Here is a 16,186-nt window from a genome sequence, read left to right as displayed (position 1 = left end):
GACCCCCTACTGTTCTGCAGGGAGGAGAGGACACAGCCAGGCGTTACATGGCCACCAGCTGAGTCCCCCTACTGTCCTGCAGGGAGGAGAGGACACAGCCAGGTGTTACATGGCCACCAGCTGAGACCCCCTACTGTCCTGCAGGGAGGAGCAGACACAGCCAGGCGTTACATGGCCACCAGCTGAGACCCCCTACTGTTCTGCAGGGAGGAGAGGACACAGCCAGGCGTTACATGGCCACCAGCTGAGTCCCCCTACTGTCCTGCAGGGAGGAGAGGACACAGCCAGGTGTTACATGGCCACCAGCTGAGACCCCCTACTGTCCTGCAGGGAGGAGAGGACACAGCCAGGCGTTACATGGCCATCAGCTGAGTCCCCCTACTGTCCTGCAGGGAGGAGCAGACACAGCCAGGCGTTACATGGCCACCAGCTGAGACCCCCTACTGTCCTGCAGGGAGGAGAGGACACAGCCAGGCGTTACATGGCCACCAGCTGAGACCCCCTACTGTCCTGCAGGGAGGAGAGGACACAGCCAGGCGTTACATGGCCACCAGCTGAGTCCCACTACTGTCCTGCAGGGAGGTGCAGACACAGCCAGGCGTTACATGGCCACCAGCTGAGACCCCCTACTGTCCTGCAGGGAGGAGAGGACACAGCCAGGCGTTACATGGCCACCAGCTGAGACCCCCTACTGTCCTGCAGGGAGGAGCAGACACAGCCAGGCGTTACATGGCCACCAGCTGAGTCCCCCTACTGTCCTGCAGGGAGGAGCAGACACAGCCAGGCGTTACATGGCCACCAGCTGAGACCCCCTACTGTCCTGCAGGGAGGAGAGGACACAGCCAGGCGTTACATGGCCACCAGCTGAGACCCCCTACTGTCCTGCAGGGAGGAGCAGACACAGCCAGGCGTTACATGGCCACCAGCTGAGTCCCCCTACTGTCCGGCAGGGAGGAGCAGACACAGCCAGGCGTTACATGGCCACCAGCTGAGACCCCCTACTGTTCTGCAGGGAGGAGAGGACACGTGCAGCAGCGTACACGCAGTAATGAGGGCCTGGCTCTCCACTGGATATGCGCACACTCACCACGGGCTCCAGCTGAAACACTGCATCCGAAAACAACATGGCGTCAACATCGGCTGCTGTACGGCGGTTGCGAAATGTGCGGCTGAGGAGCGTGAGGCGCTCCCGGAGACCCGGGTCAGCCCCACATTCATCCAAGAAGCGGTCCGTCTCCTGCTCCTCCTCAGCGAGTAGATCAGAGCGCAGCCTGAAAAATAAGGATCCGACAACAGCAGCGTCATGAGGATTCCTGACAAGCAAGAAAGACAAGAGGAGTGAAACAAAGAGCTCCGGTATCAGGAGATACAGACAGCACCGTATATACAGAGCTCCGGTATCAGGAGATACAGACAGCACCGTATATACAGAGCTCTGGTATCAGGAGATACAGACAGCACCGTATATACAGAGCTCTGGTATCAGGAGATACAGACAGCACCGTATATACAGAGCTCTGGTATCAGGAGATACAGACAGCACCGTATATACAAAGCTCCGGTATCAGGAGATACAGACAGCACCGTATATACAGAGCTCCGGTATCAGGAGATACAGACAGCACCGTATATACAGAGCTCTGGTATCAGGAGATACAGACAGCACCGTATATACAGAGCTCCGGTATCAGGGGATACAGACAGCACCGTATATACAGAGCTCCGGTATCAGGAGATACAGACAGCACCGTATATACAGAGCTCCGGTATCAGGGGATACAGACAGCACCGTATATACAGAGCTCTGGTATCAGGAGATACAGACAGCACCGTATATACAGAGCTCTGGTATCAGGAGATACAGACAGCACCGTATATACAGAGCTCTGGTATCAGGAGATACAGACAGCACCGTATATACAGAGCTCCGGTATCAGGGGATACAGACAGCACCGTATATACAGAGCTCCGGTATCAGGGGATACAGACAGCACCGTATATACAGAGCTCTGGTATCAGGAGATACAGACAGCACCGTATATACAGAGCTCTGGTATCAGGAGATACAGACAGCACCGTATATACAGAGCTCTGGTATCAGGAGATACAGACAGCACCGTATATACAGAGCTCTGGTATCAGGAGATACAGACAGCACCGTATATACAGAGCTCCGGTATCAGGAGATACAGACAGCACCGTATATACAAAGCTCCGGTATCAGGAGATACAGACAGCACCGTATATACAAAGCTCCGGTATCAGGAGATACAGACAGCACCGTATATACAGAGCTCCGGTATCAGGAGATACAGACAGCACCGTATATACAGAGCTCTGGTATCAGGAGATACAGACAGCACCGTATATACAGAGCTCTGGTATCAGGAGATACAGACAGCACCGTATATACAGAGCTCCGGTATCAGGAGATACAGACAGCACCGTATATACAGAGCTCCGGTATCAGGAGATACAGACAGCACCGTATATACAGAGCTCCGGTATCAGGAGATACAGACAGCACCGTATATACAGAGCTCCGGTATCAGGAGATACAGACAGCACCGTATATACAGCGCTCCGGTATCAGGAGATACAGACAGCACCGTATATACAGAGCTCCGGTATCAGGAGATACAGACAGCACCGTATATACAAAGCTCCGGTATCAGGAGATACAGACAGCACCGTATATACAGAGCTCTGGTATCAGGAGATACAGACAGCACCGTATATACAGAGCTCCGGTATCAGGAGATACAGACAGCACCGTATATACAGAGCTCCGGTATCAGGAGATACAGACAGCACCGTATATACAGAGCTCCGGTATCAGGAGATACAGACAGCACCGTATATACAAAGCTCCGGTATCAGGAGATACAGACAGCACCGTATATACAGAGCTCTGGTATCAGGAGATACAGACAGCACCGTATATACAGAGCTCCGGTATCAGGAGATACAGACAGCACCGTATATATAGAGCTCCGGTATCAGGAGATACAGACAGCACCGTATATACAGAGCTCCGGTATCAGGAGATGCAGACAGCGCCGTATATACAGAGCTCCGGTATCAGGAGATACAGACAGCACCGTATATATAGAGCTCCGGTATCAGGAGATACAGACAGCACCGTATATATAGAGCTCCGGTATCAGGAGATACAGACAGCACCGTATATACAGAGCACCGGTATCAGGAGATGCAGACAGCGCCGTATATACAGAGCTCCGGTATCAGGGGATACAGACAGCACCGTATATATAGAGCTCCGGTATCAGGAGATACAGACAGCACCGTATATACAGAGCTCCGGTATCAGGAGATACAGACAGCACCGTATATACAGAGCTCCGGTATCAGGAGATACAGACAGCACCGTATATACAAAGCTCCGGTATCAGGAGATACAGACAGCACCGTATATACAGAGCTCCGGTATCAGGGGATACAGACAGCACCGTATATACAGAGCTCCGGTATCAGGAGATACAGACAGCACCGTATATACAAAGCTCCGGTATCAGGAGATACAGACAGCACCGTATATAAAGAGCTCCGGTATCAGGGGATACAGACAGCACCGTATATACAGAGCTCCGGTATCAGGGGATACAGACAGCACCGTATATACAGAGCTCCGGTATCAGGAGATGCAGACAGCGCCGTATATACAGAGCTCCGGTATCAGGAGATACAGACAGCACCGTATATACAGAGCTCCGGTATCAGGAGATACAGACAGCACCGTATATATAGAGCTCCGGTATCAGGAGATACAGACAGCACCGTATATACAGAGCTCCGGTATCAGGAGATACAGACAGCACCGTATATACAGAGCTCCGGTATCAGGAGATACAGACAGCACCGTATATACAGAGCTCCGGTATAACACTGACAGCACAGTATATACAGAGCTCCGGTATCACACTGACAGCACAGTATATACAGAGCTCCGGTATCACACTGACAGCACAGTATATACAGAGCTCCGGTATCACACTGACAGCACAGTATATACAGAGCTCCGGTATCACACTGACAGCACAGTATATACAGAGCTCCGGTATCACACTGACAGCACAGTATATACAGAGCTCCGGTATCACACTGACAGCACAGTATATACAGAGCTCCGGTATCACACTGACAGCACAGTATATACAGAGCTCTGGTATCACACTGACAGCACAGTATATACAGAGCTCCGGTATCACACTGACAGCACAGTATATACAGAGCTCCGGTATCACACTGACAGCACCGTATATACAGAGCTCCGGTATCACACTGACAGCACAGTATATACAGAGCTCCGGTATCACACTGACAGCACAGTATATACAGAGCTCCGGTATCACACTGACAGCACAGTATATACAGAGCTCCGGTATCACACTGACAGCACCGTATATACAGAGCTCCGGTATCACACTGACAGCACAGTATATACAGAGCTCCGGTATCACACTGACAAAGCCGTATATACAGAGCTCCGGTATCACACTGACAGCACAGTATATACAGAGCTCCGGTATCACACTGACAGCACCGTATATACAGAGCTCCGGTATCACACTGACAGCACAGTATATACAGAGCTCCGGTATCACACTGACAGCACCGCATATACAGAGCTCCGGTATCACACTGACAGCACAGTATATACAGAGCTCCGGTATCACACTGACAGCACCGTATATACAGAGCTCCGGTATCACACTGACAGCACAGTATATACAGAGCTCCGGTATCACACTGACAGCACAGTATATACAGAGCTCCGGTATAACACTGACAGCACAGTATATACAGAGCTCCGGTATAACACTGACAGCACCGTATATACAGAGCTCCAGTATCACACTGACAGCACAGTATATACAGAGCTCCGGTATCACACTGACAGCACCGCATATACAGAGCTCCGGTATCACACTGACAGCACAGTATATACAGAGTTCCGGTATCACACTGACAGCACAGTATATACAGAGCTCCGGTATCACACTGACAGCACAGTATATACAGAGCTCCGGTATCACACTGACAAAGCCGTATATACAGAGCTCCGGTATCACACTGACAGCACAGTATATACAGAGCTCCGGTATAACACTGACAGCACAGTATATACTGAGCTCTGGTATCACACTGACAAAGCCGTATATACAGAGCTCCGGTATCACACTGACAGCACAGTATATACAGAGCTCCGGTATCACACTGACAAAGCCGTATATACAGAGCTCCGGTATCACACTGACAGCACAGTATATACAGAGCTCCGGTATCACACTGACAGCACCGTATATACAGAGCTCCGGTATCACACTGACAGCACAGTATATACAGAGCTCCAGTATCACACTGACAGCACCGCATATACAGAGCTCCGGTATCACACTGACAGCACAGTATATACAGAGCTCCGGTATCACACTGACAGCACCGTATATACAGAGCTCCGGTATCACACTGACAGCACAGTATATACAGAGCTCCGGTATCACACTGACAGCACAGTATATACAGAGCTCCGGTATAACACTGACAGCACAGTATATACAGAGCTCCGGTATAACACTGACAGCACCGTATATACAGAGCTCCAGTATCACACTGACAGCACAGTATATACAGAGCTCCGGTATCACACTGACAGCACCGCATATACAGAGCTCCGGTATCACACTGACAGCACAGTATATACAGAGTTCCGGTATCACACTGACAGCACAGTATATACAGAGCTCCGGTATCACACTGACAGCACAGTATATACAGAGCTCCGGTATCACACTGACAAAGCCGTATATACAGAGCTCCGGTATCACACTGACAGCACAGTATATACAGAGCTCCGGTATAACACTGACAGCACAGTATATACTGAGCTCTGGTATCACACTGACAAAGCCGTATATACAGAGCTCCAGTATCACACTGACAGCACCATATATACAGAGTGTCACAAAGGACTGTGGACACCTACCTGATCCTACAAACTAGGGGCGCCCTAGTCTATCACCGTCCCCTGGATTACTCCGGATGGTGAAGACACCGGTGTCTCATACCTTGCTATGCTCCTATCTTAACCTTATCTGTTCTCTTCCCTACCCAGTGAGGCGTGAGGCTGAAGTGTATAGGCAAACACTGACCAGACAAACAGGGGTTAACAGACAGGAATAAAAGAAAACTACAATCACACAAATACACTCACAAAACAACAGAGTGGGCAACAGGTGTGGAATAGGAAGGAAGAAACCAAATGGAAGAGGATAAGGATAAACACGCAAACCAACTCCACGCAGCAATCTCCAGAAAAACTCTGCAACCGCCAAATCCAAACAGTGAACTTCTCCTTCACCACCAAACCAGGTAGAGGTAACTATCACTGGCAAGGTCAGAAGCCAGGAGGAGGGATCTTATACCTGCTGGGAGTAACGAACTCAGAACAGCTGACACAACCCAAGAGGAATACTCCAGGAGTCCAGCTAAGCAGTTTAACCCATGTAGCACCAGAGCAAAGAAAGTCAGAACTGCTAATAGGACAGTGAAGCCATTCTAACTACCGCAGGTGTATGTGTAACCAAACGCTGCAATAGTCTGACCCCACTCTGTTTCGGTATCCCCGTGACAGTACCCCACCTCCCAAGAGGGGACTCTGGACCCCCAGAACCTCGTTTATCAGGATAAGAGGTGTGAAAGACCCGAACCAACCTGGTCGCATGAACATTGGACGCTGGTACCTACATTCTTTCCTCTGGACCGTAACCCTTCAAATGGACTAAATATTGAAGAGACCGGAGAGCCAATTGAGAATAAACAATTTTAGCTATCTGGTTAATCTATCCAGACTTAAATTAACCATGACAGGAGAAGGTGGTGGTAGGGATGGTACCGACAAGGCCATATATGAGAGAAGAGAACGGTGAAATACATTATGGATCTTAAGTAGATGGTAGAGTAGGGCGAAGCGCCGATGAATTGACGATGGCAACAATCTTTTAGGGATAAATGAACCTGGGTCCTAGTTTCCAAGAAGGAACCTTTAATTTAATATTCATCAAGGATAACCACACCAAATCAACCACACACAGGTATGGACCCACCAAACGTCTCCGATCAGCCGTACTCTTATATGCTCCTTAAGTTATTAAGAACACCTCGCCATACCGATGTAATAGATGAGGAAAACTGTTCCTCCTCAGGTACCCCAGAAAAACTATTACTATTGAAACTGAGGATGAAACCCATATGCCCCAAAAAGCGGGGACTTGTCAGTTGATTCATGACAGCGATTATATACAGTGTGTTACGCTCGCGCGCGGACTGACTGGCGTGAGTGTGATTAGTGATCCCACTGTACCATGAACCGAGGAGTGCCTGGAGGGGCGTAACTAAGTATCTACCCGATCCGACCAAGGTCGCACGGCGGCTCAGTCGACTCCGTGAACCAGGGAGGAACCAAGCAGAGGGACCAGGTGCTAATCCAGGTCAGACCCCGGTCACAGCTGTTGACCCACACCGGGGAATGCAGGAACAGGCAGGTTAGGCTGGTATACAGACAGGTGGGTACTGGCTGGCACGGCTGGTATGAAGACAGGTGGGTATTGGCAGGCACGGCTGGTATGCAGACAGGAGGGCACTGGCAGGCTCGGCTGACATGCAGAAAGGTGGGCACTGGAAGGCACGGCTGGTATGAAGACAGGTGGGTATTGGCAGGCACGGCTGGTATGAAGACAGGAGGGGACTGGCAGGCACGGCTGGTATGCAGACAGGCGGGTACTGGCAGGTAGGAACGCAGGTAGGATAGGGACCAGTTCAGACTGGGACACAGGAACGGAGCCGCAGGTGCGGTGGACAGCAGAGCAGAGCGAAACCGCAGATGCGGTGAACAAGCAGAGCAGAACCGCCGGAGCGGTGAGCAAACAGAGCAGGGCGAAACCGCAGATGCGGTGAACAAGCAGAGTGGAGCAAAACCCCAGGTGCGGTGAACAAGCAGAAAGGAGCAAAACCGCAGGTGCGGTGAACAAGCAGAGCGGAGCAAAACCGCAGGTGCGGCGAACAAGCAGAGAGGAGCAAAACCGCAGGTGCGGCGAACAGGCAGAGCGGAGCAAAACCGCAGGCGCGGTGAACAAGCAGAGCGGAGCAAAACCGCAGGCACGGTGAACAAGCAGAGCGAAGCAAAACCACCGGAGCGGTGAACAAGCAGAGCGGAACCGCAGGTGCGGTGAACGAGCAGAGCGGAACCGCAGGTGCGGTGAACGAGCAGAGCGGAACCGCAGGTGCGGTGAACGAGCAGAGCGGAACCGCAGGTGCGGTGAACGAGCAGAGCGGAACCGCAGGTGCGGTGAACAAGCAGAGCAAAGCAGAGCAGAACAGAGCAGAAGGTGCAGGCAGACAGGACAGGACTCGGTAAGAACACAGGAGGTAGATACGGAGGAAGGGAAAGGGGACAAGCAGAATCAGATACACACAAGGTACTTAAAATGAAGTAGCGAGTGGACACAAAACTCACAAACAGAAGTACAGAGACAACGAGTTGGAGTTAGATGTAGGTTCAGACACTGCAGGAAAAGGGAAGGTTCGGACATAGAGACAAACAGGTAACGGGCTAGGACACTGTACAGACAGGAACTGAACCGAGAACAAGATACAAGAACGAGCCTGGGAACTCAGCCCCCAGGGTGGCGGAAACAGACTAGAAGTCAGAGATACAGGTAGTGGCCCTGGGTACTCGGCCCCCAGGGTGGTGGACAGACTAAAGTCAGGACAGGACCTGGCAGCTCGCTCACAGTTGCACAGAACAGACTGTAAGAAAGTGTTGCTCAGGCACCTCCCACTGGGTGGAGGGGGTTTAAGTATCCAGTGACTCACAGCAATAGGCTGGGGACGCATTAGGACTGCGCACACTGTAGCTTTAAGAATCAGAAAGCAACAGCGCCGACGCCCTAAGCCAGCAGACAAGAGACATACAAACAGCAGGTACTGGAGCAAAAGTGTGCAGCCTGGCCTGAAAGGTAAGATTGCGGTCTTGCATGGTGGGAGATGGTAAGCCATGCAAGCACGCCGCCAGGGATGTTACACAGTGAACTCTGCAAGGGGTAAATATGAAGCCCAATCCTCCTGGTTCTCACACAAAGCACCTAAGATAAAGGCCCCGTCACACTAAGCGATATCGCTAGCGAGATCGCTGCTGTGTCACGGTTTTGGTGACTCACCAGCGACCTCACCAGCGATGTCGCTATGTGTGACACTTTGCAACGATCAGGCCCCTGCTGTGAGGTCGCTGATCGTTGCAAAGTGTCCTGGACCATTTTTTGGTCGTTGGCCTCCCGCTGGCCAGCACACATCGCTGTGTGTGACCAGCGGGACCAACGATCTGGCTGGTAACCATGGTAAATATCGGGTTACTAGGGGCACGCGCGCACTTAGTAACCCGCTGTTTACCATAGATACCAGCCTGCTCCTGCTTAAGCAGCAGGCTGGGAACGGGAGCAGGACATCGTGGAACGATTCTTTCCACGATATCGCTGCTCCCCTCATCGCTGGTGACCCTGCCTATTTGACAGCTCACCAGCGATGTATTAGCGATGCAGCAACGATCCCTGACAGGTCGTATCGTTGTCGGGATCGCTGCTGCATCGCTTAGTGTGATGGGGCCTTTAGTCTCAAGATTTTGGTTCACTTGCTCAGTTTGCCCATCAGATTGTGGATGATAGGCGGAAGAAAATGAAAGGTGAATCCTTAAAACGAGCACAAAATGCTTTACAAAATTTAGTTATAAATAAACAATATCAGAGGGAAACCCATGCAATTTCACGATCTCCTTAATAAAAATGTGCGCCAAAGTCTTGGCATTCAGTAAAGCAGGTACGCAATGAAATGAGTCATCTAGCTGAATCGGTCCACCACCAACAATATTACAGTGTTCCCTGCTAATATGGGTAGATCAGTGATGAAATCTACAGACAAATGAGGCCATGGTCTACAGCATACATGTCAAACTCTGGCCCGTGGGCTAAATCTGGCACGCAGTGTGGTTTTATTTGGCCTGGAAAACCAGAACCACTACCCATATGTGGGTCCATTATTCTGTATGGAGGACTATATGGGGCCCATTATTCTGTATGGAGGACAATGTGGGGCTAATTATTCTGTATGGAGGACTATGTGGGGCCCATTATTCTGTATGGAGGACTATATGGGCCCATTACTACTGGTTGGCTCACGACTTTGTCCAAGTTTCTCATTTTGGCCGTCTGTGTATTTCAGTTTGACATCCACGCTCTACAGCAAATCGCCAATGGTTGAAGAGCCCCAGACGGCGAGTGTGAGGGGTCTTAGAACGCGCACACACACTAGAGGCAGCTACATATTCCCAAACATCCTGGTGCACCCCAGACCACCAAAAACGCAGAGTAAGAAGATCAGTGGTGGCTTTACTACCAGGATGTCCGGCCAAGAAAGAATCATGATGTTCACTCAAAATCCTAAGATGGATGTTCACAGGGACAAACAGTTTACCTGAAGGATAGGCAGAATCGGCGTCCCCCTGAGCCTCTACAACCCCCCTCACCAGATCAGAACATGTAGTAGCAATAACTACCCCTTTCTGTAATATGGGAACCGGCTCGCGATTACTACCTTCCCCCAGAAAACAACAAGACAATGCCTTAATGTTTATATTCCCTGGTCTATACGTCACAAAAAGTTGAATCTGGTAAAAAGCAACGACCATCTTGCCTGTCTAGGTGTCAGACGTTTGGCAGATTCCAAATACAAAAATTTTTATGGTCGTGATTACCATGAACAAATGAACTGTCCACTCTAAAAAATGACGCCACTCCTCAAAGACCCACTTTACTGCAAAGAGTCCCCTATTCCCAATGTCATCGTTTCTCTCGGCAGACGACAGTTTCTTGGAGAAGTATGCACATGGATAGCATTGATACCATTTACTTGGAGTTGAACCCTGCAACAATACAGCCCCAACCCCCAAACCTCTGATACATCAACCTCCATAATGAACGATTGAGTAACGTCAGGCTGCATAAGAATCGGAGCAGAAGCAAAACATCTCTTTTAAGTAGTAAATGCCTCACTGGTCAGACTGGACCATTCAGAAAAGTCCATTCCTTTCCTGGTCATATCCATCAGTGGATCGCCGATTGTTCCTGTAAATCTCCGTCTTAAAATTATGAGTGAACATCATGATTCGGTCTTGGCTGGGCATCCTGGTCGTAAAGCCACTACAGAGCTCCTTACTCAGCATTTTGGTGGTCTGGGGTGCACCAGTATTTTGGGATTATATAGCTGCCTGTAGTGTGTGTGAGTTCTAAGACCCCACATGCTCATCCGTCAGGGGCTCTTCAACCTTTGGCCTCAACCTGTAGATCATGGCCTCATTTATCTGTAGATTTTAACACTGATCTATCAATGTCAACAGGTAACACTGTAATATTGGTGGTGGTGGATAGATTCAGCAAGATGGCTCATTTCATTGCGCTACAAGCTTTACCGAATGGCACAAATTTTTATTAAAGTTACATGGGATTCCATCTGATATTGTTTACGACCCGGGGAGGGGTTCAATTTCTTTCCAAATTTTGGAAAGCATTTTTTCTTCACTTAGGGATTCATTTTTCATTTTCGTCAGCCCTTCATCCCCAGTCTAATGGGCAAACTGAAGGTGTAAACCAGAATACTGACACACATCTCAGGTGCTTTGTGTCTGAGAATCAGAAGGGTTGGGTTACTTCTTTACCTCTAGTTGAGTTCGCTATGAATAACCGTTGTCATGAATCAACTGGCAAGTCCCCGTTTTTCGGGGCATATTGTTTTCATCCTCAATTTTGCTCCTTCAATAGGAATCGTTCTTCAGGAGTACCTGAGGAGGAACGGTTTTCTTCGTCTATTTCATCAGTGTGGCAAGGTGTTCTTAATAATTTGAGGAGGATGGGGTCCAAATGTAAGAGTATGGCTGATCGAAAACGCTTGGTGGGTCCGGACCTGTGTTTTAGTGTGGTTGTCCTCAAGGAACATTAAGTTGAAGGTTCCTTCTTGGAAACTAGGACCCAGGTTCATCGGCCCATACAAGATAGTCGCAGTCGTCAATCCAGTAGCGTTTTGCCTTGCTTTACCACCTACTTTCAAGATTCATAATGTGTTTCACCGATCGCTTCTCAATAAATACATTGCTTCCACTGAACCATCTCCACCACCATTTTCCCCAGTTATTGTAAATGGGAATCTCAAATTCCACATAGAGAAGATTATCGATTCTTGCTATGTACGCCGGTCTCTTCAATATTTAGTAGATTGTAAAGGTTACAGTCTTGAGGAGAGAAAGTGAGTACCAGCGTCCGACTGTCATGCGATCAGGTTGGTCTGGTCTTTTCACGCTTCACATCCAGATAAACCGGGTTTTGAGGTTCTGGAGGTCCCACTTAAGAGGGAAGGGAGTATTGTCACGAGGTCTACCGTGACAGAGAGCGGCCAAAAGATAGCAGTGTCTGGTCACATGAAATCCTGCACTGACTAGAACTGCTTCACAATCCTATTAAACAGTGCAGGTTTTCCTTGATCGGTCATGGCAAGGGTTAATCAGTTCAGATGATCTCTTGGTGCTCTCCATCCTGAATTGTCTCAGCTGTTCTGTGTTGGCCACTCTCCTCTGGTATCTAAGCTTGCCACTGGCACTTGGGAGTGGCCACTGATAGTTCTACTTCCTGATTTGGCGTTGAAGGAGAAGTTCAGTGTTTGGAGCTGGCCGTTGGAGAGTTTTCAAGAGATTGCTGAGTGGAGTTGGTTTCTTCCTTCCTATTCCACACCTGTTGCCCACCCTGTTGTTTTGGGAGTGTATTTGTATGATTGCAGTTATCTTTAATTTCTGTGTTAACCCTTGTCTGCCTGGTTAGTGTTTTCCAATACACTTCGGTCTCACACCTCCCTGGGTGGGGGAGGGAACAGAGAACGGTTAAGTTAGGAGCATAGTAAGGTACGGGACCCCGGTGTCTCCACCATCCGGGGTAATCCGGGGGACAGGGATAGGCTAGGGTGCCCCTAGTTCGAGGGACCGGGTAGGTGGTCACAGTTCCTTGTCACTAAGTGACAGTCGTATATACAGAGCTCCGGTATCACACTGACAGCACAGTATATACAGAGCTCCGGTATCACACTGACAGCACAGTATATACAGAGCTCCGGTATCACACTGACAGCACAGTATATACAGAGCTCCGGTATCACACTGACAGCACAGTATATACAGAGCTCCGGTATCACACTGACAGCACAGTATATACAGAGCTCCGGTATCACACTGACAGCACAGTATATACAGAGCTCCGATATCACACTGACAGCACAGTATATACAGAGCTCCGGTATCACACTGACAGCACAGTATATACAGAGCTCCGGTATCACACTGACAGCACAGTATATACAGAGCTCCGATATCACACTGACAGCACAGTATATACAGAGCTCCGGTATCACACTGACAGCACAGTATATACAGAGCTCTGATATCACACTGACAGCACAGTATATACAGAGCTCCAGTATCACACTGACAGCACAGTATATACAGAGCTCCGGTATCACACTGACAGCACAGTATATACAGAGCTCCGGTATCACACTGACAGCACAGTATATACAGAGCTCCGATATCACACTGACAGCACAGTATATACAGAGCTCCGGTATCACACTGACAGCACAGTATATACAGAGCTCCGATATCACACTGACAGCACAGTATATACAGAGCTCCGGTATCACACTGACAGCACAGTATATACAGAGCTCCGGTATCACACTGACAGCACAGTATATACAGAGCTCCGATATCACACTGACAGCACAGTATATACAGAGCTCCGATATCACACTGACAGCACAGTATATACAGAGCTCCGGTATCACACTGACAGCACAGTATATACAGAGCTCCGGTATAACACTGACAGCACAGTATATACAGAGCTCCGGTATCACACTGACAGCACAGTATATACAGAGCTCCGGTATCACACTGACAGCACAGTATATACAGAGCTCCGATATCACACTGACAGCACAGTATATACAGAGCTCCGATATCACACTGACAGCACAGTATATACAGAGCTCCGGTATCACACTGACAGCACAGTATATACAGAGCTCCGGTATAACACTGACAGCACAGTATATACAGAGCTCTGGTATCACACTGACAGCACAGTATATACAGAGCTCTGGTATCACACTGACAGCACAGTATATACAGAGCTCCGGTATCACACTGACAGCACAGTATATACAGAGCTCCGGTATCACACTGACAGCACAATATATTCAGAGCTCCGGTATCACACTGACAGCACCGTATATACAGAGCTCCGGTATCACACTGACAGCACAGTATATACAGAGCTCCGGTATCACACTGACAGCACAATATATTCAGAGCTCCGGTATCACACTGACAGCACAGTATATACAGAGCTCCGGTATCACACTGACAGCACCGTATATACAGAGCTCCGGTATCACACTGACAGCACAGTATATACAGAGCTCCAGTATCACACTGACAGCACCGTATATACAGAGCTCCGGTATCACACTGACAGCACAGTATATACAGAGCTCCGGTATCACACTGACAGCACCGTATATACAGAGCTCCGGTATCACACTGACAGCACCGTATATACAGAGCTCCGGTATCACACTGACAGCACAGTATATACAGAGCTCCGGTATCACACTGACAGCACAGTATATACAGAGCTCCGGTATCACACTGACAGCATAGAATATACAGAGCTCCGGTATCACACTGACAATACAGTATATACAGAGCTCCGGTATCACACTGACAGCACAGTATATACAGAGCTCCGGTATCACACTGACAGCACAGTATATACAGAGCTCCGGTATCACACTGACAGCACAGTATATACAGAAGACGACACGGTCCTGGCCGTGTGACGACGACGCACAGTCCTGGCCGTGTGACGACGACGCACAGTCCTGGCCGTGTGAAGACGCTGCATAGTCCTGACTGCCTGACGACGCTGCATAGTCCTGACTGCCTGACGACGCTGCATAGTCCTGACCGCGTGAAGACGACGACGCGCTCCTGGCTGCGTGACCACGACGCGCTCCTGGCTGCGTGACCACGACGCACTCCAGGCTGCGTGACGACGACCCGATCCTGGCTGCGTGACGACGACCCGGTCCTGGCTGCGTGACGACGACCCGGTCCTGGCTGCGTGACGACGACCCGGTCCTGGCTGCGTGACGACGACCCGGTCCTGGCTGCGTGACGACGACGCGGTCCTGGCTGCGTGACGACGACCCGGTCCGGCTGCGTGACGACGACCCGGTCCGGCTGCGTGACGACGACGCGGTCCTGGCTGTGTGACGACGACGCGGGCCTGGCTGCGTGACGACGACGCGGTCCTGGCTGTGTGACGACGACCCGGTCCGGCTGCGTGACGACGACCCGGTCCGGCTGCGTGACGACGACGCGGGCCTGGCTGCGTGACGACGACGCGGGCCTGGCTGCGTGACGACGACGCGGTCCTGGCTGTGTGACGACGACCCGGGCCTGGCTGCGTGACGACGACCAGGGCCTGGCTGCGTGACGACGACCCGGGCCTGGCTGCGTGACGACGACGCGGTCCTGGCTAGGTGGCGCCGCTGCTGAATTCGCTGTTGGGCAAAGTGCTTTCTTCAGCACAAGATCGTTCATCTCTGGTTAATGTCATTAAAAATTGAGGAAAGTGGAAACGACTCTCAGCTGTGGCCCTGAGGGGCAAGCTCTGGCGCAAATGTAGTCGGTATTAACTCTTACAGGTCGTGGAGGACTCGGTAGGGCTTATTACTTGCCCCGGTAACGAGGCAGCACTCCACAGGCACCAGCGCGGTTTCGGCAGGAGCGCCACGTCCAGATGTTAAATATTAATCAGCACAGGAGCAATTAGCGCAGGATTGCCACTTCTCATTACCGGGGACAGGCTCGCAGGACGCACAGCCATCGCCTTACTCCTTTTATGCTCATGTAGTCGGTGGCGTGATGTCATCTTATATAATGCAAGCAGACACGTAGTTCTGCAGGCTGACAAAGCCACTGACCGCATGACAGCCCACACACAGAGATTAA

General features: G+C 50.3%; 1 protein-coding gene across 4 annotated transcripts in view; it reads right to left on the bottom strand.

Moving 5' to 3' along the window:
- HYDIN (HYDIN axonemal central pair apparatus protein) overlaps positions 1-16,186 on the bottom strand; it is a 313,905-nt gene that overhangs the window by 238,948 nt on the left and 58,771 nt on the right. For all 4 annotated transcript variants that reach the window (XR_012253067.1, XM_073659829.1, XM_073659831.1 and 1 more), the window contains exon 9: positions 1,088-1,271. Coding sequence is in view for 3 of the 4 variants with exons in the window: in XM_073659829.1 (XP_073515930.1) it covers positions 1,088-1,271 (184 nt within the window). In the remaining variant the exon portion in view is untranslated. The remainder of the gene's footprint in view (positions 1-1,087; positions 1,272-16,186) is intronic.

This window comes from Phyllobates terribilis, unplaced genomic scaffold, assembly GCF_046119375.1.
Source record: "Phyllobates terribilis strain yellow unplaced genomic scaffold, ASM4611937v1 Scaffold_14__1_contigs__length_39327217, whole genome shotgun sequence".
Taxonomy (NCBI): Eukaryota; Metazoa; Chordata; class Amphibia; order Anura; family Dendrobatidae; genus Phyllobates; species Phyllobates terribilis.
Note: the sequence above shows the minus strand (reverse complement) of the source record. Positions and strands in the feature narration are given on the sequence as shown.